At 38.3% G+C, this 24,522-nt stretch overlaps 1 protein-coding gene across 1 annotated transcript in view; it reads left to right on the forward strand.

Moving 5' to 3' along the window:
• Nucleotides 1-24,522, forward strand: part of rassf3 (Ras association domain family member 3) — an 82,767-nt gene that overhangs the window by 47,258 nt on the left and 10,987 nt on the right. The window contains exon 3 of the mRNA XM_038738577.1: nt 23,575-23,682. Within this exon, the coding sequence (XP_038594505.1) occupies nt 23,575-23,682 (108 nt within the window). The remainder of the gene's footprint in view (nt 1-23,574; nt 23,683-24,522) is intronic.

The following is a 24,522-nucleotide window of genomic DNA, read 5'->3' on the forward strand; positions in this document are numbered from 1 at the left end:
GACTGGTAATGGACTAGGCCTTTTGTAAAATCTGGATTTAAAGGTTCACTCTCACTTTATTTAAAACTGAAGCATTCATAAAATATTATAACAGCACTGAAATCACAACCGTATTACTGAAAAACAATCCAGTGTTTTTACGCTACCCTGTTCCAGCCACGATTGGTGTTGTCAGGTAATGTTAAATGACTTGCCCGCGTATATCCAGCTTACTTTCTAGTTCTCCAACATATGCTGCAGTTGTGATGTTCGCTTTAGTAGCAGGAGAGTTGTTCGTATCGCTCTTTGGAGCTGGTGTGCCTGTTTCTGGGTAACCATTTCTGAGCTCAGAGAGCTATATCATAAAGCATTAACCACGTCAATCTCATCAGTCTCATCTATCAGTCATACCACTCCTACATTAAATGGTGAATTCCCCACCTTTAAATAAGCTTATGATTTCAGCTGCAGTATTACACGACAGCGTTAATGTTGGCTCATCAGCGCCGTGTGACAGATTCGTGAGAGGAGACTTGGTCAGTCTGTAAAAGGAAGTGGTATTTCCTCATAAGTTGTACAGTAAAGTGTCTGTTCTGTTTCAGAGAGCAGTTTTTAAATAGGACACCCGTGGTCCCTGTGAAATAAAGGCTGTGTTTGCCTTCCCGATGATTGGAAGTGAAATGACATCATACAGTAATAATGGGATGTTGTTTGTTTGCTCCTCCTCCACTTCTGACCGCTCACTCCAGGGTTGATAGATTTATGATATGTGATGCCCTGCAGCCCTCTCCAGGTGTCATTTGTATTATGGAAGTTTCTGTTATTGTTTAGACATGTTGGCAGTCACTTCATGCATCCAGTTTGACAACTCTGTGTGCGTAGTCTTGTTTACTTCATCACTGCTTTCATTTATTTCAATCAGTTGAAGTTTATTTTTATGGGAATTTCTTTGGAAACCCAGCGCGCATTAAAATGAGGTCATACTCTACAGTTGAGCTAAGATTTCAACTTCCTTATCTGTTGATGTGGGAAAAGTACTTTTATGGTTTATAGTTGTAGATGGATATCTCCTTCTGTTACTTTCGCCATAATTTTCTCTCACACTCGGTAAACCACTGACCAGCTAATTGTTTGAGCAAACCTACACTAAACTTAATTACCTGTAAACTGTTTTTAATTTCATGTTGCAGTGGTTTGTAAGATTTTTGGCTTATGTCCTATCATTAAAAAAAAATAAAAATGCCGATGGCCTTTTTTGTCATGTTATTACCAAAGGGATTTGATATTAATTTATGCGAATCCTTAAATATGATCAGTTTTATACTAGAAATTAAGTGTTTAGTGTTACCTTGTTTTTGGTCGTTAAAGGCTCGTTCATGCTGGCATTTAAATGCCCTAAAAATGCCTTAAAATCGTATGAATTTCTCTACAATATTAAATATTAGTGTATCAGAGTTAAAGTTCTGGAAAAAAAACATCCATAGTTATGTATTTATTATTTTTTTAGGTGTTTAACACTCATAAACATAGATTATCTACACCAGGGCAGTGTGTGGGTGTGGTTTAATCAGACCTGATTGAGCACAACAAACAATCCCATAACTGTCATAGCGCTTTAAAATGTTGCATAATACTGATTGGTGCTTAGAAATATGTCTATCGGTATTTTCCAGCTGAAACTCGCCCACTTCAAACCGGTGAAAACTCAGTCAAAACAAAATATACAGAAATATATTGTGTACATGTAAGACCCCATCACCTAAAGTATGAAGCTGATGGAGAAAATGGGTTCAACCGGTGAAAACGTAGCGTTCCCTCTTCTGTCGGTGTGGATACTGCTTCATAGAAGACCAAACAAACTACAGTAGAGGGACAACGTTGGCTTATTTTTTTTATCAGAACACCAGCTTTGTTAAATGCAGTGTTGTCTTTCCTGTCCTCCTGGACATGTGAATCCAAATCCGTCCCTCTAGATTTCCTTCCTCTGTCAGTCCAGCCTCGCCCCCCTCTTCATGCCTCCTCGCCCCTCCATCCCTTCATCCCGGTTCCTCTTCTGTTGTCACTTCCTGGCTGTTCTCAGCTCTCTATCCTGTTCTCTCAACACCAACATGGCCACACAAGTCTTGTTGTTTGGTAACCGAAGCTATACTCACTCCCAGTAGCACACCTTGCTGATATGAGACAATCTGACCTCTTTATAGGTTACTGTGAATCGAGCTTTATGTAAATTTGTGATCGTATGTAGAAATGCTCTTGTTACTGTGACTGAACTTTTTTTTTGAATGCTATTATTTTTGCAACTCAATTATATTAATTTGCCATGACATGCCTCATCATACATATTTGTACTGTTATGTTTGATCCAGGAGGCTGTAACCCACCACCAATTTCAGATTGCTGGATCGGTTAGGTTATCGCTGACGAGACAGTTGATCTATTCAATTAATTTATTAAATAAATCAGCAACTGATCATTGATTAATCGTTTGAGTAGTTGTTTTTTTTTAAAGACAAAACAAGTCAGAATTCTCTGATTCCAGCTTGTTAAATATGAATATTTTCTGGTTTCTTTGCTCCTCTATGACAGTAAAGTGAATATCTCTGGGTTGTGGACAAAAACAAGACATTTGAGGACGTCATCTTGGGCTTTGGGAAACACTCATAGACATTTTCCACTATTTTCTGACATTTTATAGACCAATAACTAATCGATTTATTGACAAAGTAATCGACACATTCATGGAATAACAAAGATAATCGTTAGTTGCAGCCCTAATCAGCAGTTTAGAGGCATTCCTGTCTGATATTGTATAAGTTTGAGCTGAGCTGTCCTTGGCCATCTCTGAACCTTACTAAAGACTATTATGCCACATCCACTGATGCAGACTAAACTAATGACCCTTTAAGCATTGTCCCTCTCTTAAATGCTACATAATAAGTCTCAGATTTATCCTCATTTCCATTAAACAATACTTAATGTTGGGGGATACAGTTATATGGTGCAGCAGGCTCACCCTGCCCATCTGTTTACTGACCACAATGAGAACAAAAGAGGATTTCACAAGAGTTCATCTTTAGTCTGCGGTTATAGCTCCTTCAGTTGCCACAGCAGAGGCCACAGGTGGTTGGTCGTCTGGCAGATCAAGGATCATGCGAGTGACTGTCTTATGTGAATTATAGCTGTTATAAAGTTCTTTCAGTCAACCTTTACAGTGTTTAGACTCACAACACTGCCATGCCAACCATAAACACAGGAGTTAGTGTTAGAGGGATCTGTCTCTTTTATGTTTGCATGTGATGTCCATGATTAACCTGTTGCTGAAAGTTGGTACTCGACTAAAAAAAATATGCATTTGGATTTACGCCTTTTTGTTTAAACTTGTCAATAACTTGTCAGCTTCAGCCACCTTTTGATATGAACCATTTTTTTCCCCAATAAGAACACATTAAGGCAATGTGTTTCCATTGTTATTCTTCTTATTAAAAAGCTTGTAGTGTAGTATGGAAAATCTTTACTCTGAAACAGTAGTCTATAATGTGAACTTTGCCTCAACTTGCAGAGCCCAACTTTCATTTTAAAAATGTTTCCCTTAATGGTCTAAACGCAGCTTCAGGAGTTTTACACTCTAACAGGAATTAATTATACAGAGACAGCCTGCATAGCGGATATGAACCTCTATTTGAGACAAATACCAGATTACTTTAATCAAAATGTGGAGAAAATGTTTTGTGCTAGCGGGTTGAGTAGGTATGGCAATGTCTGCCTTCTGCCGGTGGATCAGTCAGCCACTTTGTAAAAAAAAAAGTCTATTTTAGTCAAAACAGACAGATGTTCCCCTCAGGATCAACTGTAAGATGAGCTATTCCCATTTCCTTTTTATCGCCATCATCAGGTCAAAGTTTTGATTTGTTCAATACTTTGACTTTTGACCAAATATCTGTAAAACTAGTGACATTCCCATCAGCCTCAGGTATACTTTTTGTTGTGTTGTTTTATTTTGTAGTGCTAATTAGCAATTGTTAATAAGTAAACAAACTGTACTAAGATTAGGAACATGGTAACCATTATAACTGCTTAACATTATCCTGTTAGCATAGTCATTATTACAATGTTGGAGGATATTAGTTGACAACAGCGATGTCAACAAACTTCCGTCTACAATATGAAGCCGATGTGGAAGTCCCTGAAAACTGCATTCTATTGAAAATCCAGCAGGGGGCGACTCTTCTGGTTGCAAAAAGAAGTCCGGCTCCATTAGAAATAATGGGGGAAAAAACTTCTCAGCTGAATAATTACCTCAGTAAACACTTTCCTGATGAGATTATGGACTTAGTCGCTAGTTTCAAGTCTTCTTCAACACAAAATGATGTTCATTTAGTAAATTATGGTCCCATTTATTTTAAAATAGACCACAAAGCAGAGTATGTTTCAGGGCGGGATTATCTATGATTGACAAGTCGTTACCATGGCGACCTGACAATCAGGCTAGAGTGACGCGTACCCTCGGCACTGTGTAAATTTAACCAGCGCCATTGAAAAAGCTAATTAGGAGTTGGCTGTTCACTTTCTCTGGTGAGTACATTTAGTTTTAAGACTGTTGTGTGCTAGACGAAGCTGTCTGCCCTGTTTAAATGACAGTTAACGTGAGTTACAGTTGCACCTAGCTGAGCACGCTCGCTAGCTCCGCCACACACATGGCCGTTCTGCCGTATCGTTACTTCCGGGCACTTCCTGGTTGCAAAAACTCGACATGGCGGCGCTATATCGCCCAAAGTCGAGGCTTCAAAACGGCAGTCCACAAACCAACGGGTGACGTCACGATGACCACGTCCATTTCTTATATACAGTCTGTTCTCAACGCACCAGAATTAGTCTGAGTTTCACTTTAAGTTCTTGTGTCCCTTGATGTGTAATTGTTGCCCATAAGTTTTTATACACACTGACAGACATGGAATTTCCAAGCCTACACCCTTCATACTTTAAAGTAGCTATCAAATTGAATCTATCCACAGCTTCAAGTTAATACGATCAACTCAAAAGTAAAGAATTGATGCCGAACAAAAATATTAAGTTTACTTAATGCCCTTATATCAGTCATAATGTATGAGCCAACTGGGTTGTGTGTGTGTCCATGTTTCGGTATGTGTGTGTTAAGAGACCTATTGCAGTTATGTGTTTTGAAGTACAGTCTCTGTTGACTGTCTGCAGGTTACATAAAGCTTTTTATGAGACTCTTTTTGCCTTTCACCGTCTCCTCTGCTTTTCCAAAGGAAACACAAGTGGAATTGTTCTTAACTATGCAGCCCTCACTATCGCTTCAAACAGATCCAGAGTGCTTTTATGTCTGGAAACACACACACACACACACACCTCCTCTCAACACAGCCGTGGACTGTGTTGTATAATAAGATAAATCTGCCTTTGAGAGGAACCACCTGCGTCATGGAGAATATGAGGTGTTTGTCAGGAGGTCTGTGTGTGTGTGTGTGAGAGTGAAAAGTGAAAGATAGAAAGTGTGGATATCTGTAACAATGTAATCAAGATACAGTATATTGGCCTATAATGGCTTTGCAATAAAAGTATCATCCAATCTATGTCTTCAACCACTGACGTTATGTGAATTTAATGTAGAATTGATCAATGTTTTTACCGGTTTTACTGATTTTTGTCAACATTTGCTTGCATATAGGAATATTTTCGTCTAATTCCTCCTGTTATTCCCCTTCTTTTGTTTTTAGTTATTCCAAACACTCTTTCAAAGCCATTTCAACCCTGAGGATTATATATTAATGAAAAATTACTAAAAACTAGTGCTGGGCAACAATGAAATTAAAAATTTTTAATCTCATTATTACGCGTAAAATTGAAAAATGAATTCTAAAGTACTGTATTGCAAAATTTAAATGTACTGCTATACACACAAGTGTAATAACATGCGGTTTGCAAACACAATAAGGTGCTTTTTACCAGCAGTATTCCCTTTACACAGTAGCAATAAAATATTTGTTGTAAATGAAAACTTAAAAATTAATGTAATCAAATATTAAACCAAAGCTATTTGCCACTGCCAGGGCATTACCTTTTAATAGAAAAATATAGATAAAAGATGACAGCGTAGTCTGCCAAAGCCTCCCTCCACTGCTAGTTTGGGTGGGTGATTTGCAGGCTGATTAACATCCCACCCCTCCTGTGACCCATGGTTTGACTGTGTGTGTATTCGGAGCCAGTGAGCAACAGACTTTCAAACTAATAATAATAAAATTAAAACTGCGTTAACGTGCGATAAAATAATTGTCAGCGTTTATTAATTAATGCGTTAACACGATAATAACTTGTTAATGTGCCCAGCCCTACAAAAAACTTATAAAAATTAATTATTCCTTTTCTTTTTATTTGTAATGAGAATAACATCGGGATTCCTGCCCCAAAATATTGACTAAAAGTTGGCAGAGCAATCTCTCAAAAAACCTCACTTTAATAACCGTTCAAGAGCTTTCGATCATATCGCTTGATCTTCCTCGCTAGATGGAGTTTCCCAGTTGCCATGCAAGTATAGATGCTCAAGTAAAAAATGGGACCTTCCTGGGACAATCTTCAATATCAACTTTAAGTCAGTATAGACAAGGGGATCTTTAAGTGCTCAGAAAAAGCTCCAAAACAGAAGCTAAATGGTTAATTTGACAACTACTGTTTTCACATTTTTGACCTCAAGATGATGTTAATTCAGTGATGAACAATTAGCTGAAACAAGTAATTGGTCAAATAAAAGAGAATATAAATTATTTATCAAGCATAATAAATACTCAACAGTCACTTCTTCAAGCTTCTCAACTAAACGATAGTCGGACAGATTAATGGACAACGAAAATAACCACTAGTTTTGGCACTGCAATACTTGTATATATTTGATCCAGTCCTGCTTGTGTGCTTGGTCACGGCTAATGAAGCTTGTTGACAGTGATGAATCACGCTAACAGCTGCTGTTAAACAGACTCTCTACTGTACGACTCTCATCCAAACTCTCTGAACAGGTGGTCAAGTGGTTTCTAACCCGCCGTCCCCTTCTTTCCCTTCTCCTGCCCCCCACTTCACTATACGTGTCTGTGGAGAAACTGACCACCTGTAGCATCAAATTACAAGGTCAAAAGGCACCAGATGGAAGGTGTAACCTACCTTGTGAGAGCAGAACTTTACTTTTGTTCCTTATTCTTAAAATTAGAGATTTATTGCAGGGGGCCATCAGAAATATACGGTGATCTCCTTTTCTTTTGCTCTTTATTTTGCTCTACCGGATGTTTTATTTGAAAATGCCAGGACATTTTCACAGCCCTCCAAAAGCAGAACTATGATGGTACTGCTAATTATTATAAGTTTAGAAGTTAAAATTGGTTTTGCTGCTTAAAATGTGTAATTATTTATGTTTGCTTGTAGAAAATGGAGTAGGAATTTCTGCCCTGCCTTCTGTGTTTATGTGATCAGTAATGAAGCATGTGTTGGTTCCTGTTGCCACCATGCTCTGTAAGCTATTCTCTTACATACCGCTCTTCAGTAAGAAGCTCATCTGGGAGCAGTTTAGACAGGCTGTGATCTCCGGGCCACCATTATCACCAAACCACAGCGCTCTTTGAGGCGGTTCGGCGCTCTCTTTGATGTGCCATGGAGAAAGTGAGAGTCAAATGATGATAAATGAGAAAGAACGTTTACAGAAAGTGCGTTGTGTTGAAGACCACCTCGTCTGAACATTTTCATCTTAAGGAGGGCCATTTTTAGTGTGACCGCATGTAGGGAGTTGAAGGGGCCAAACTTGGGATGCAAAAATGGTCACAACCTCTAATCGTGAATGATATTAGAGATAGTGTAATATCTGTCAAAATAACCGCAGTATCATTTGTTTTCCCAATATCGTGCGGCCATAATATTTTAACAAAATTTGGATCTTAAATCTGGATGTCTTTCTCTAAAACTCAGTTAAAATCAAATAGCTCTAATAAAAAATTCATATGCAAAGCTTTAAACTTACCACTTCAACTCTTTTAATGGAGATACCTATGAATTTATCAACACTGTAGTTATTTTAAGGCAATGGAGGAGCTCTGCTGTGTGTGTAATGTATTCAAAGATAACATGAAATAGTGTTATTGGTCTGTAAGAGCAGCATTCTATACACCAAACTCATTACCACATAACATGTGTAATGTTAGGTTTACACTTAATGATGGTATAGAGACTCACAGGCTTGCGTGCCAAATAAACCATCATGCTGTGTGTCATTAGTTGTTTCATGTGACACTTAAAATGGTGCAACAATCCAACGCTGAACTTACGGTTCACACACCAGTTCCAACTAAAAACCTTGAAGGTCTGTGGGTTCAGAATGTGCTGTCTGATCATTATGTCGATGTGTGTGGTGGCTCTCAGCATTAGGAATTGCCTCACAGTGGTTAAAAATCACTCACTCTGTGTTTTGGCTTGCTTGATGTGGGAATGTGTGTGTATGGGGGAGTGTTTGGTCTCTTTAAAGGGATTTTCCACTGTTGCAGAGGTGAAGGGGCTTGTCTCGCTAGAGATACATTATAGTCATCACACACACACACATCTGAGAGGTATTGTTTCCCTTGTTTCCATTATCGGGCCCCATGCTGACACACCTGCCTTTCACATCCCTCATTGTGGTTCATTGTGTCAAAGCAGTGACTAGTACTACTGTGATACCACATTATGTAATTTAAGTAGACTCCTTTTTACCTTTTCACATTACTTGTGATCACTCCTTAACATCTGGTGTAAAATATAAGATTAAGCAATAGGATTATTAAAAGAAAGCTGTTTATTTAGTTTTTTTCTTTCTTTTTCCATAAAAAAAGACTAAACCGGAATTATTTTAGAAAAATACCTATAGGTGCCCTGCGATGGACTGGCGACCTGTCATCCAATCTCAATCTGACAGCATTTTCACCGTGTCTGGAAATTTTGTGTCTGATTCCTCTCCACGTGTTGTGGTGTCCCCCAGGGCTCAGTCCTGGGTCCCCTCTTATTGTCGTTATATTTGCTGACCTTTGGAAAGATCATAGACAGATTTAATATGATTTGTTTGCGGATGACATCCACCTCTATTTTTCATCCAAACCCAGTGAGGCTTCTGTATTATCTAGGTTCCTGGACTGTCTAAACAGTATTAGGGACTAGACAGCAGAACATTTACACCTCACTGCTGATAAGACCGAGGTTCTGGTTGTTGCCCCTGTGATTATGCTAGATATTTGGCCTCTGTCCTCTGCTTCTCACTCCATCTTGCGAAACCTTGGGGTAATAATAAATTGATAAATCTGCATCATTTGACACCCATGTTGGGCAGCAAACCAAATCCTGATGAAAAATCAGTGAACTGAGATCTGTACTTTTAACAGCTGTATGCTTGTACATGGATTTATTTCACCTGTCATAGACTACTGTTACACACTATTCTCATCACTTAGCATGTCTGCCCTTGATCGTCTGCAGTTAACCCAGAATGCTGCCTGAAGGCTACTCATTAGGACAAACAGACGGTCTCACATTACCCCTATTCTGAGATCCCTTCACTGGCTCGATGTCGCATATAAGATCCAGTTCAAGATTCTCACTATTACTTGCAGAGCACTGCACTGTCAGGCATCTTGCATATGTGGCTGAACTACTATGCCTTTACTCATCAGCATGCTCTTTTGTGGTCTAAAGCAAAACCTGCTGTCTTTCCCACGAAACTCACCATAAGACCTGTGGTGATCGAGCCTTTGAGGCCGTAGTACCCAAACCCTGGAATGCTCTGCCCGCATCCTTACGCTCTGCTAATTCTGTGGATTCCTTCAAAAGGCAGCTAAAGACATACCTGTTTAGACCTGTATGCACCAGGTCTGCATCTTATGTATTTATTCATGTTTTTTTATTACATACTTTCTATTTATTGTGCATTTTTTTACAAACACAATGTGGATTTTACTACATATTCAGTACCTCCAGGATTTCGCGGGCCTGTTTAGTGAAATATTGCGACGAAAGTTGAAATGGTTTGGGGCGTTTTTTTGCGAGGAAATTGTGGAAATAATGAAATCTGCAAAAGTAGATTTTTTTTTTTACTTTAAAGATTCAACTATAATTCTCAACAGTCCCTCCAGGATTTTGCAGGCCTAACACTAACCCTGCATATTTAAATCAGCTTACTTTGATTCTTTCAGTGCTTGCAGTTGACCACAATGCAACAGCCTGTGACTCTGTGATTTTTCTCATCTCACATCCTCCATGCTTTTCTGCCATTCTCCGCATATGTTATGCGGTGGCAAAGTGTTTGTCAACTTGCTCGAGAACGACAATGATTGGTCAAATTTGCAGAAAAGTTGCGGTGATTGGTCAAAATTGCATGTCGCGCTGAATTTTCGGGGATTTGTTGAATTTGTGTTATCAGTTGCAATTGTCACATCGCAAAATCCTGGAGGGACTACATATTGTGTATTTATTATGTCTGTGAAAAGCGTTGTACAAATACTTTACTTACTTAACACAGATGGCATGTCAGAATAATGTATTTGATTAGCATGTTTACATGTGCAGTGCATGCTAACATGTAGGACTGCAGATAATTATTATTTTCTCTGTTAATTGATGTATCAGGTCCATAAAACATCAGAAAACTGTTAAAAATCAACATTTGCTTATCGTCTTGTTTTGTCCGACCAACAGTCCAAAAGCTGAAGATGTTCAATTTACCAGCCTATAATGTAAAATGAAGAAAAACAGGAAAAGCTGGAGCCATCAAATGCTTGCCCAGTTGAGTAACTTAGCAGTGTACAGTGACGTTATTATACTATCAATTATTCCTGGTCCCAGTCTGTTTTATTAATTGAAACAGCAGTCCTTTGCCTTTTCTCAGAGAAATTATTATGTTATCCTCTCCAGCAGGAAAAGAAAGCGACCGTGGGCGTATAAAGGGGTTTTAATATGTGATATGTATATAATGGGATCATTGCTCGTATGTCCTCATATTGCAGAGAGTTGAAAAAGTGTGATAAACACATGCATTAATGTTGTGCGTTTGAGCAACCTACAGAGGCTCTACATGGTAGTCATGTAGGAGGAGTGTCAGACTGAGTGGGGGTGATTTTAATAAAAAAGTTATGACTGATGGTGACTGGTTGCTCTGTCGCTTCATATCTGACTCATGGAGGGTGTTAGGGGGAATTGTCTGCAGTGAACCTTGCCTTTATTATCATTCATTACGAGTGTTTTGTTTGTTTGGTTTGGCTGGATTTCCTAACATTACATGCAGTTTTTTTTGTGGCTTCCTAAAAGTTCAACCACCTCATTAAACGACTCTAATGAGGCTCTTTCAGATGTGAAAGTTGCTGAATTTTGAAAATTGGTTTAGGTTTGCCTGTAGTGATGTAGTTTTGTAACATGAAGTAAAGAATTATGAAGTAATTTTAGTGTCAGTGAGTTTTTAAGTCTTGAGCTGTCTGCACAGAAATGTGTGTGCATTTATGTGTGACGTCTACAACAACTATCTGTACATTATGTGTATTTAAGCCCTGAAACAAATCTGAATAAGTTTGAGGACTGATTTTAGGCCTTTGTTATCTTGTGCTGTAACACCCTTTAATCAATTTATGGACGGCGATATAACACTATTTATGAATTTTTTCCACCTTAAACATAAGTTTAAGGATTTTAATGTTTGGGTGAAAAGATGGTGATTCCGTTTCTTTGTATTTGACATGAAAGGGGCATGTCAGGATTCATTGTCACAGGTAGAATATGATAATAATTTGGTGCTGTTACTCATTTAATCAACTGGCGGAAACTAATCAACAATGGAGCTTTTTTAGCGTAGTGGTTCTTGTGTCTCGCTGTGAGTATTTGCTTAATTTTGTCGTCTGTGTGTTCAACTAAATATCAACTAGAAATTTAAATGTCTTTGGCTGTAAGAAATTTGATTTTGATGATCACCTACTCGTCTAAAGCCATCAATCTATCAAAAAGTTCAAACGATTTTTCAATTTCTTCTCTTTTATTTAGTTGTAAATTAAATATCCTTTTGGTTTGGGGAAAAACAAGCAATTTAAAGACATTTTTCATTATTTTCTGACATGTTATAAACTCAACAATGATAATAAACAAAATTATCAACAGGCTATTTGCCAATAAAAACAACCATTAGTTGAAGCCCTACATACATGCACTGCGATCGTTGTCTTCCTCCAAGGTCAGGACCGCAAAGTTTCACAATCTCCACCCACACATGCTTACTCACTACCCCCCCCCCCCCCCCCTCCCCAACACACACATACACATATATGTACTTGCACAAAAATAAAGCACACACCTCTTTTGGCCTGTTGCTCAATGCTTCTTGTGTTTAATAAATTTGTGCAAAGACTCCTTTTATTCACTTTTTACTGTTTGGATTTAGCAATCTTTTGACTTCAGATACCACTAAGCTTCCCCAGTATGTAGCTGTTCTAATGAAAGTCAATCTAATGAGAACATTTCTCAGCAGGCAGTTTAGACAACGGCTCCAGTGTGGTCGTACAGCAATGTGTTTTTAATATTATATTTATCTCCAAACCAACCAAGCATGGTATCTGAGTTTGAAAAGAGGCAACTAGGGACACTCGGTTTCTATTAAACATGATGTTATAATGTTTGTTTGTCTCTCCTATTTCACATTTCTTCTTCTCCCTTTCCACATCCTTCTCCTCCTCCTTATTGTTTTTCTCTTCCTTCCTCATTCATCTTCACATTTTCCTCCCTATCCTCTTCTCTTGTTTTTCTCTTCCCCTTTCTTCTAATCCTGCTCCCAAACCTCCTCTTTTTTCTTTGCTTGTCTTCCTCCTTTTTCACCCTGCTTCTCCGCAACATCCTTCTTCTTTCGCCTCCTCTTTGTTGCAGCTGGTAAAGGTCTTGATGGAGCGAGATCCATCTCTGGGTGGTCCGTCCAAACAGAGTCCTTGTGGTCTCCTCGCAGAGAGTTGAACCATAACTGTGTGTCCTGTACTCTGCCGTCAATGTGTCCATGTTCAACTTACTGAACCACTCTAGAAACATACAGATAGTCCACTTTGGTTCCCATCATTGTGTTGAGCCCGGCCTCTTGTCTGCATGCGGTTCAGTCAGTCTAATCTGCGGGTTTCACTTCTCTGTTTGCAAAGACAACACCTTAATTTTTTTTCTTCTTCTCTTCTAAGGAAATAGCTGACCAATTTCTTGGTCGCTTTACTAACATTAAAATTGCATGTAATTATCTTCGTCAGTGTCCCATATAAAATTGGGTGTCTTGTTTTTATGCACATTGGGTTTGGGTACATATTACAATAGCTTTGTTTTGGATTTCCCCAAACATTATTGGAAGACCTCTACATAAAATGTGATCAAAAAAACACTGTGACAAATGCATGTGGAACAATGAATATCACACAGGATTTCCCCAGGTTGCTGAGCTCAAGAAAGTCAAAGGTGACAGCCTGTACCTCTGTCTCTACTCTCTCCCTGTTGGGTTGACTTTCTGACACAGCTGCCTTGATAAGAGTGAACTCTGTGACCCATCTTTTAGTTAACCCAAGGTCAAGATTATCTTTATTTTGTTTCATTACAGACAGACTGGCTAGCTGTCTTTAGAAAGTGTTGCATGACACTCAACAGGACTTAGGTTTACGTAGGTAAGCATAGTGCCCTGTTTTGAACCAATATCCCGTATAGATAGGTGAAAAATAACTATATCTGGACACATAGTGAGTATAAAAACTACCTGCTAGGATATATCCTTCACATTTTGTTTGGTACTACACTCTGTACTGTCACTCTGTACTGCTGTTGCCATTTTCTTCCCGGCTAGGCTTCAATAAATCTTGCTGCTTGAGTGAGAACGCTGCAGTTGGAAGCAGCGAAACAGGACTTCATAGCAATCCCGTCACTATGTTGGTTCTTTACAAAGCCACCAGATTTCATTGATAAACAGCAATTTTACCTTGCAGAACATGGTAGTTGCTGGTCTACTGCTGCCTTTGTCGGTTAGATTGTTTGTGTTATTGTGTGAGGTTTTATTGTTTTTGTATGTTTATTAATTACATTTTTAACCATTTTAAAACACCAAAGTCACACAATAACACAAACTAACAGATCGAGGCAGCGGTAGACCAGGGAGGTAAAATTTGTGGCTTTGACGCGAGCGATATAGCGACTGCTTCTGTTTTAACAAAAATGATCTTACTCTTAAAAAAAGGTCTAAATCTAAATCTCTGTAGGGACGCTTTCCATAATGTTGTCAGACACTTGTAATAACAATCTGAGCTTGTCGGTGGCAAAAACAAGCTCTTTAGTGGATGTACTTTGACTGGGCGCAGTTGCCCGCAAGGATTACTTTGCAGCCCTGCAGCTTTCTCACTCCATACTGAACCAATTTCAAAAATAGTTGTCTCAATTATTGACATAGACACAAGATATTCCTCAAACCGTCTTCATCAATAAACTCACAAGAGTTTCCATCACAAAGCATAAAAGTGTAAACAAACGTTATGTCAATATTTCTGTATCAGTAGTTTAATCATGTATTCATTAGTAATGGGGAGATTCTATAAGTATTACTGTATTTTATTTTACAAAGATTAATTGGCTAGTTTTGGTGTTCTAACTGGTGTTTCTACTAAATAACAAGACAGAAACACCCTCAAGCCAGAAACACAGGTATGCCTATAGAAATGAAGTTATAGAAAATAAACTTGGTAACTGAATAACTTATATGGTAGTTGGCAGTGCAGAGGTGGATATATCTATAAAAGGCTTTAACAAAGCTGCACTGTATCTACTATGTGAGTGTACACTAACTCCACTTAAGAAGAAGAGCCACTGTTTATATCCATTAGCTGAGTGTTACAGAGGAAAGGTGTGAGCACTCCCACTTGTACAGCACATTTATGTGGCATTGTACGTGCATGTATGTGTACCCATTAGTGCAGGAATGCTGGGAGGAAAGGTGTGGCTGGTCTCGACTTCCCCCCATGGACTCAGGAAGTAACAGAGGGGGTGGGGGTGAGGAGGGAAGGAAAACTGACGCAAGAAAAATCTGAGAAAGTTGATGCAATATGGATTAAAAATGACACCAGAGATTTTATGAAAGATCTGGCAGACAGGCTCTATAGGAATATAAACTGGCTTCCAAAAGAGTAATTTACAAGGAAGTTTTCTAGAAAAGAAATCTAGAAGTAAAATAGAGACAAATAATGCTAAACTAGAGGAACCTAGACAATCTTTTAAATGCAGAAATGTGCGATTTGTCAACAGGCAAGTGTACAGTTCAGCATATATAGAAAAACAAAGTTTCCAATTAAAAAAGATTAGTATAGACCAGAAACGATTGGTCGATTGACAGGAAATGAATCGGAAACTATTCATGATAATGTCTATGAAGATTCTCAGTCATCCAGGTCATAGTTATCCAACGAAGGTTAAAATCAAGGGCAACTGGACTTGGTTGAAGATACTGGAAGACGTTTCGTCCCTCATCCATCCTCATTCATTGAGGTTAAATAGCTGAGTTTCCCTGCAAGTCAGTCAGAACTGAAGAAGTCCTTTTGGATGAGGGACGAAACGTCTTCCACTATCTTCAACCAAGTCCAGTTGCCCTTGATTTTAACCTTCGTTGGATATTCATGATAATCAATATTTTTAAAGTCAAACGGACTGTTAAAGTACAAAGCAAGACATTAGAGGATCTCCCATTGGGCTTTGTAAACTCATTATATTTCACAATTATGTTTTATAAATAATTGTCAGAAAAATCAATAATCAAAGTAGCTCTCTATTTTCTTTTTAATTAGTACCAAATTAATTCAAGGTAACCTTAAAGACCTTTTTAGGAAAATATCAGGAAAAAATGTGTTACCGAAGATTTTGTCAAAATAGTAAATAGGAGGATTTAAAAATCCGAGGGATGTGTCATACTGGCAGGTGACCAGTATAATATAACCTGTGTTAATGTTTTGCTAAATTAAATGACCTTTGGTCTGTTCATTTCAAACGTACATATCTACATAACACAGGAAGACTGTCACATGAGGAAATAAACACAGGGACCAAAATTAAATGTCTGTCTTGTACTTTAAAATGTAGGTTATATTCAGTTTTACTGTGTTTAGTCTGCCTGTAGCACCCATAACACACAAACACACAGTCCAGTGCTTCAGGGTCTATTTAGCCGAGCTAAGCATGTTTTGTCTGCGCGCGCACACACACACACACACTTACATGATGTCATCTGTTTATAGACAGCGGGAATGCAGACGAGCGTGACAGCGTTAAACAAAGGCAGGCATGCTGCAGGTGTGTGTGTGATAAAAGGTTGAGGAAAGAAAATACCATTTCTTGACAGTTATTCTGAAACAGCAGTGAGGGAACAGGGAAACGCTGACGTGGAGATTAAGATAAACTTGATATGATTCCCTTCCTCTGTCGTATTCTTTCTCAGTTTTTGCTTTAGCTCTCGTCACTTTTTTGTCTTTCTCTTCTGCTTTTTGCAGTGTTCTCTGGTGTCAAAGCCTGCTGAGTCTTTTCTGCTTTTTAAAGCCCTTCTGCTTTATGTGACAGGTGTAGATTAGAGATATGAAATTTGATTATTCTTTAAATATTGAATAAAATGTTTAGTACTGTCAGTATTTTTAGGAGTCCTATTCTAGATTTGGGCTATAAGAGGAACACATCTGCTGTCATTACAGGATTAAGTTATGACAAACGGAACCAAAATAAGTGCCTTTTATATTTCTTTCTCATGAGCATTCAAGGCGTCAGACTTCCCTTCTAAAAGTAGTAATTTTTGCACCATCATTACCTGCGATGGAGCCAGTAATATGGCAGTAATATGTACCTGCACATTATGATACACAGCATAAAACATCTTACTACTGTGGCTTTTCAAAGACGTTACGTGTCAGTATCTGTTACTGTTAAATGCTTTATAATCCAGCGGCACACTGCAGATTAATGCTATCCAGCGGGTTTTACACATCCTGTCTGGACTGATCAAATCACTAACATACATTTTAATTACAACGGTTTTCCATGGTGGACTTTCAAGTTGGGCTTTTACTGAATCAAGTTCTTACTCTTCTCTCTGTCTTTCAGAAATTAAAAGAAGATTCAGTTTTATAACTTCTGTCTAACTATCACCATTTCTGTTGGTTATATAAACATTTTGTCACCAGCTATATGACTGAGTTCTGGGTAGGTGGGAGTTGATATAGTTAGCTTTACAGTGAAAGTAGATCACATTACGCCTCGCCTGAAATAAAGAGGTCCTCTGCTAAATTATATTGCATTTGAATTATGAAACTTATTTTTAAGGCTTGTGTAAAATGAGTAGAGCCGCTACATCAGACAGCAAAAGCTACACATTTAATAAGAGAATTGATAAGAAAGACGACATGTTCCAGGATTTTCCCCACCACCTCCACTCTACTTTCCTATGTTGTCAGTTCCCTTGTGTTGTTAGATGTACAGTAGGCTTCGCATACAAACATTTTGAACCACTACATTTAGTTAAGTGATTAGTGCAGTGGTTCTGTCTTAATGTGTCCTGATTGTGAAATAAATCTAGTGAGCTGTGAATCGACTATATGCAGATGATGTTGCTCTATGATATACACAACTCCCTTCTCTTAAAGTTACTCAAACTGAAACATAGGCAGAACTTTGTTCATTATTTGACCTTTTAATATAATTGACAAAAGTATATTGTGTTTTTTCTACCTAGAACAGAAGTGTAAATGACAGGCTTCAGCATCAGTGTGTCAAGATCTGGCCATTAATTAAGATAACTGTACGGCAAATCAATTTCTTTGAAGAACGTCTGACATGAATGAGCTGTGTGGTCAAATGTGCATTGACATGTATTGACGCATGTGAACAAAGCTCAAGAATAACACTCAGTGGAATGATTTTGACTACTGTTACAAGAGGCTTTCTCATTCTTATGTGATTATTATCTCTCATGGAATATTAGGCTTTATTGAAACCCAGCTTCTGTGTTTATCTTTTGCTTCTGTCCTCCTTTCTCCACTCTGTCCAATGTTAATATTCCAGCTCCAGTTGGAGGATTCGCTGTGCTCTTAAATAGGACCATGACCTCATTGTGTTGTAGCTCCACTGTGCTCTGCTTCTCTTGTTTGTTTGGATTTGGTTGCTCTCACCCTCCCAGTTCCTCTTAACCCTCTCAAGGCTTGGGCGGGCTTTATTTTTTCATACCTTCATACCTTACTGACATTTTTCCTGGTGTATATGCTGGTATTTGTCATCAGACACTCACTGTTTCTGGATCTTACTCTTTAACATAAAGGCCCGTCTCTGTAGGGATCCTTTCCATAATGTTGCAGACACTTACAATAACAATCTGAGACTGTCGGTAGCAAAAACAAGCATTTTTGTGGACGTATTTATGACTGGTGCAGTTGCCCCCGAGAATTATCGCAGCCTGTTTTGCGGCTGCAGATTGAGGCAATCCACTGGACCAACTTCAAAACCTTTAGGACCTTTTGGTCATTTAGCTCCCTGCTCTCGAAGACTCATCTCTTCCGAGAACATTTCCTCTTATAACATCTCTAACCCCTAACCTCTAACATGCACTTCCTGTGCTCTTCCTCTTCTATCTCCTTACAATTCCCTTGTTGATTGCACCATTTATTAATTGTTATTAATTCACCTTAGTATTTGTCCCATTGATGCCGTGTGCGCTAATAGCTCTTATTAGTATCTATTGTTGCTCGTAGATCTCTCACTTTACTGATGCTTGTATGTTGTTCCTGTGTGAGTTCATGTACATGTAGACCACAAAATATGAAAAGATAGTCCCAGGTTTAAAAACATCAGCATTACCCTCTAATACTAAAAGACAACAAACACATAAATTCAGAAGTATTCCTCTCAAGAGGGCTAGAAAGACCCACTAAATACCATAAAGGAATAGATGGATGAATAAGAACAACAACGCAGCACAGGTTTTACCAGTCAAGCAGAGATGTAAGGGAAGTAGGTTGGAAGTCCCTTAATCTACAGGTTCATCTATAGGTCGACAGGTTTAGTTATTGACCCCTCTGTGCACACATTAATGATCACACACAAACAAAATCACACTGCACAGTTAGGAGAGGAAGGATTCCCCTGAGGGAGCATCATTTATTCTGTTTTACTTTTGTTTTATTTTGCTTTTATTTTCTTCTTTCTTTTTTACACCTCTTGTCTGTCTGTCTTTCTGTAGATGGTAAGATGACAGATAATCTCCTTACCTGTCACTTCCTGGTAATAAGCTTTGACTCATGTGACCCAGCAGGTGCTTAAACTGGAGACTGAATGCCGGGGGGAAAAAAAACTCTCAGGTCAAAGTTAACGTCACAATACACAGTTAATCAGAAGTTTTAGAAATAAACTAAGTAATCGTTTGTCCTCAGATTAACTCAGGTGTCTTTGTGAGTGTGGCTGAGCAGATTTGTCCCAGTGTGTCTTTCTTTAATCCTGATGAGTCAGTGTCTGGGCCTCTCAGGTTGACCGATATGAAGACAGACGGGTCATGTCACCGCCACTAAGGTGTCAGGAAGAAACTTGATTGAGTTTTTAATGAACTTGTCAGTAGTTGTTTCCTCCATAATCAATTAGATAAAACTATGAGACTTCGTACATACTGTAAAACTGCTATATTTGAACAAGGATTTTTGATTAAAAGCCAAACACATTTTGTATTTTTTTTTTTTAAGTATGAGCTGCCCAATAAAAACCCAGTGTGTCATGGATAGATTGCACAATAAACTAGGGCTCAAGGGATTAATCAGATGTTTTCCATTGTGATTTTGGCTTCTAAAAATTATGAAACAAGACAAGCAACATAGAACGATTATTGTGCTGCATCCAGTTTCACAATGATGCTCTTGTTTCATCTTTACGGCGGTAGCTCTGTCCCTTCCCTAAAAGTCCAAACTCTCTCTCAGCCAGGCTGTGATATGATGATAATGGGGGGGGTCATAAGTGCTATAACCTGTTAGTCATCATTATTAGCTTAGCTAAACATTATTTCTTATCTCTTAACTTATATAACTGGTTTTCGGATTAATTGTTAAGTCTCCAGCATTTCGTAAAATGTCCATCTCAACTTTCCAGATCCCAAGATAAGTCGTTTTATCCAAAAAACAGTCCAAACCCAAAAATATCCAGTTTACAGCCATATAAAATACTGACATTTGAGAGGGTGGACTTATTATTAATCAAGTATCAAAAGAATGGTGTTGATTCATTTCCTTGTCAATCACTCAGTGATTAATCAACAAATTATTTCTGCACTAATTTAGACAGTGAGACACTAAAACTGTCTCGACTTTTACATATCAAATATTTCTGGGTGTTGAAAGCAACCTAATGATCCTATTCAGATCTTCCAGTCGAATATAATAGAAAACATCTGTCAGCTGTGAATGACACTGACACATCTGTAGCCTTTGTTTAATCCTCTCATCTGTTGGTGAACATCCCCTTCGCCTTTCATCACATTTTCTTTTAATCCAGTGTAATGAAGGATATGTTTTAAAGAATACGTAATTGACTTTAGCTCACACACAGGCTGGCATTTCTTTGTCAGAGATATGAATCAGTGGGCATTATAGTGTTAGATGCTCTCAGAGATGCAGTGTTTGTGTTTGCACATGCTGCATTGGCACCTTGTCTTTTGCCTTGAGCAGTGTGTGTTTTCCATATAAGGCTGTATGAGCCTTCAAAGCCTCCCTGGATTCTGCACTATGTGTGTGTGAGAGTGTTTTTAATAGATGTAGAGGAGAGCTGCACTATGCCCATGTAAGCACACACTACACTGGAGAATTAAACTCTGAAGGCTCCGCATTAGCACTCACATTTTGTGTTGTACAGACAGAAGATATAAACATCAAGACTTACTTGAGGGTTTTTGCAGCCTGTTTAATAGATTAACTGGATTTGTTTGTTTTAAAAGCTTCATGTGGTGAAAGAATAGGATGTATGCTTCCAGCTACGTGCTACATGCTACTATGCCATTCTTATCATATTGTATGTGCATGTGGATCAAGTGCGCAACTTATGATGATGATTTTTTTCATTATCATTTATAATTTAAGTCTATGAAATCTGTCTCTAGAGGCCAAATAATAATTGTTCATGTGGTATTTTGTTGCATAGTTACTTAATTTATATTAAATAGATTTAAGCTTCAAATCCTCACATTGGAGAAGCTGAAACCTACCAGAATTACTGCTTTTTGTGCAGCAACTTCTTTAATCCGAGACAGTTTTCTCTTTCGGGACAAAATAAAATCAAACTTGAACCTTAAAATCACTGTCCTGTTGGTCTCAAGGTTAGAGTTTGTCTTCACTGGATCTTAGGTTCTCTGGATCTTTAATTCAATATAATTTCAATTTCACAGGTTTAAAGTTGTTGATTGTAGCTTTTTTGAACAACAGTGTGTGGCTATTGGTATTACGTTTGACTTGTTGTGGCAGAGCAGTCAGGGCGGGGACCTTATGGTTGTGTATGTGCCACTTTTTCCTGAAAACCGAGCATCTGCATGGAGCGACTGCATGAAAACATTTTAAGTGGCTCTGAGGTCAGTGGACGGACTCTTTACAACTAATTATATAACATATTTGGCTTTGTCGTGTGACCTAAATTATAGTTTTACATGTGTTTTCTGCTGTTGCAGCTGTGTGCCTTTCTGTAAAATAATGAAAAAAGGACGACTTTCTTGAAATAATTTATCAGAAAGGGTTGGACTGGGCTTATCAGCTCATTCTGTGGTTGTTAAATCTCACATATAGATGTTTTTCTCTGTACTGTTTGTGCCTTATCTAGAGCTCTGAGGTCAGAGATAAGCTGACCTCTGTTGTGACCTTCCCCAAACCTCTGGCCTTCCCCACCTTCTTTGGCTGTTTATACAGAAACACAGTTGACTGCTGGCTGCGGCTCTCATTAGGCTACACATACAGTAAAGCCTCTTGTGTGGCTGACACATGTTCATACATCACAAGCTGTTCAAGTAAGCACTAGTCAAGCCCATGTGGCCTCCAGTCCGTTAAATGAATCTGTATTTTAGCCTTGGCTTGCAGGGATGAGTTTTGGGTTGTTTGGGTTGTGACTTGTGTGCTCTGTCCTGCAGGAGGTTTCCATGTTTTGTCTAAATTTAGAAGTCACTTGCACAGCATGGGACTCTGGCTGATTTGAAATGTGTTTTTGTCACGTGCTGACCCTCCAGTTCTGAGTGAGGTCCTTTTCAGACTTCATTATTCTGGGGGAAGGAGGAAATATATTTGGTTTGTCCTGGGTTAAAGATAAAAGGTGTATTTTCCAAAGAGAAGATTTCTAACAACGCCAGATAAGTGACTTTGTGTTTTACTCTCTGTGCACTCTCGCTGCAAATGTGATATCCTCCCTCCTTGTTATCTTATCTAAAAGTTTGCTAGGTCACATGAAAAATATTATAATCCCCTATTTTACCCTAAAGCACAGTTATATAATGTAGATATTTACAAAAAGCTTATTCTGCTTCGTGATGGCAGACTGTTATGGCCGTAATTCGAAAGGTAAAGAATCATGTCCTCTTGTTGTATTACTTTCTCTTACTACATCACTTCTTTGTCTTTAAAAACAATATATAGTTTTAATTTCTGCGATGTCTTTTTGTATGTTTTTTGGCTTTTCTTCTTTTGCAATCCACCTTTGATTCCATGTGTTTTCCACTAACGTGCAGTACTTCCAAATTTGTGAAACAATGTTATAAATTCCACAACAATACCACCACTATAGAGTCAGAAAATTTGTTTAACACTTACCCAGTGGGATTTATAAAAAGCAATTTTGTTGGTCATCTTGTAAAGCGTAACTTTTCCCATGTTTTTGTGTCTATGTGACTGAAGATTTTTGCTCTTGTGAAAGCCACCAGACTCCAGTGATTAAAAATGGTAATTAAAAAAAAAAAGGGGGATAATAGGGTCCAGGATGAAAAATACAGAAATTACCCTTTAACAACTAGACACAAACTGTCTAGCAGGATTTCTGCAATCACAAAAGAACATAACTTTGCATGCACGAACTTAGCAAATATCATTATTAATCTTTTTTGCATAGATTATCTAACATTATGTAGAGTAGAGAAAAAAAAATCAGCCGATCAAAATGGACAATCTTAACAAATTAGAAAATAAAACACAGGCCTGTATAATATTAATAATAATAAGACATTTATTTATTGTGGACACATAAATAATGACATATACAGTACAATCATCAAGGAGAGCACAAAGAGATGCAGTTATGGACATAAAGAATACTTTTTGTTAAATGTGTGTCAAAGGTTATGTCATGTCTGTAAATATAAATAAATGCTTACTAAATAAATATAAACTGCATATACACCCTCTATTCTTAGACCCTTGATTCTATAAGGAAGAACTCTATCTCTGCATATGTTTCCCTGCTGCTATTGTGCAAACAGAGACTGTGTTGTTTTATTGATCGTCGTTGATTTGTTACTTATCATGTTTCCTTTCATTCTCTCGCTCTCTTCGTCAGGATGTGGAGAAGGAGAGAGAGTTGCGGACAGAGTTCAGCAGGGAGGAAATCAGGCAGAAGGTCGAGCAGTACAACAAGCTGACCACAGACCTCCTTAAAATGACACTGGTGAGTGGACCACACACATGTGCACAAACACACATAAGGCCAGATTTACTAACATCCTGAATAAAGAGTACTAAATTGCGTGTGCATTCTAAAATATTATAATTGTAGTACCTGTTATGGGTGATCAACTAAGAATAATTGTGTAGATGACAACAGGTTCAAACACAATGGAGCTGGCAGTATTTAAATGAGTGTTTTGCGTGTTTTAATGGTTTCTGCCATGGAGAGTCATGGGAGGGAAAGCAGCCACCGCGTAAAAACCTTGATTTGTTTCATTCAGTCCCAAGTATGTGGAAATCGTCTGTACCTGCTCGTCCTGGCTAAGATTGCACTAAGTACTTGGGACAACACACCTGAAAAACTAGGAAGCGAGGAAATGCCAGCAGATCGTGCTTCATCCAGCCAGAGGGAACGATCCCCGACCGTCCGCAGCGTGCCCGGTCGCTCCGCGATCTCCTGTATTACGACCGGCGCGTTGTGAACAGTTGGTGACCGTTCCCTCTGGCTGGATGAATTTTAGTCGCGCTCCATGTACTACTGCAGCTGGGGGCTCTCCGCAGCGCCACGCAACTTTCTAGATTCTTCCATCTCACGGAGAAACGAAATTTGTCTATTGGCATGAATGTTAATACAACAGTATTGCCAAAGCTAAAGGAAAATACAAACAAACAATTCAATTCATATAGTTCATCGAATAAATAAAATAAAATATTTTTATTTCTACACATTGGATACAGAATAATATTATCTAATATAGTTAATTTCTCTACGTCTTCTTTCATTACGGCTGTGTCTCCTTATGGCAACAATAAAGCACATTCCTTTCAAACGGATTAAATG

This window comes from Micropterus salmoides, unplaced genomic scaffold, assembly GCF_014851395.1.
Source record: "Micropterus salmoides isolate LMB-PRFRI ecotype aquatic unplaced genomic scaffold, ASM1485139v1 Ms_hic_scaffold_23, whole genome shotgun sequence".
Classification (NCBI taxonomy): domain Eukaryota; kingdom Metazoa; phylum Chordata; class Actinopteri; order Centrarchiformes; family Centrarchidae; genus Micropterus; species Micropterus salmoides.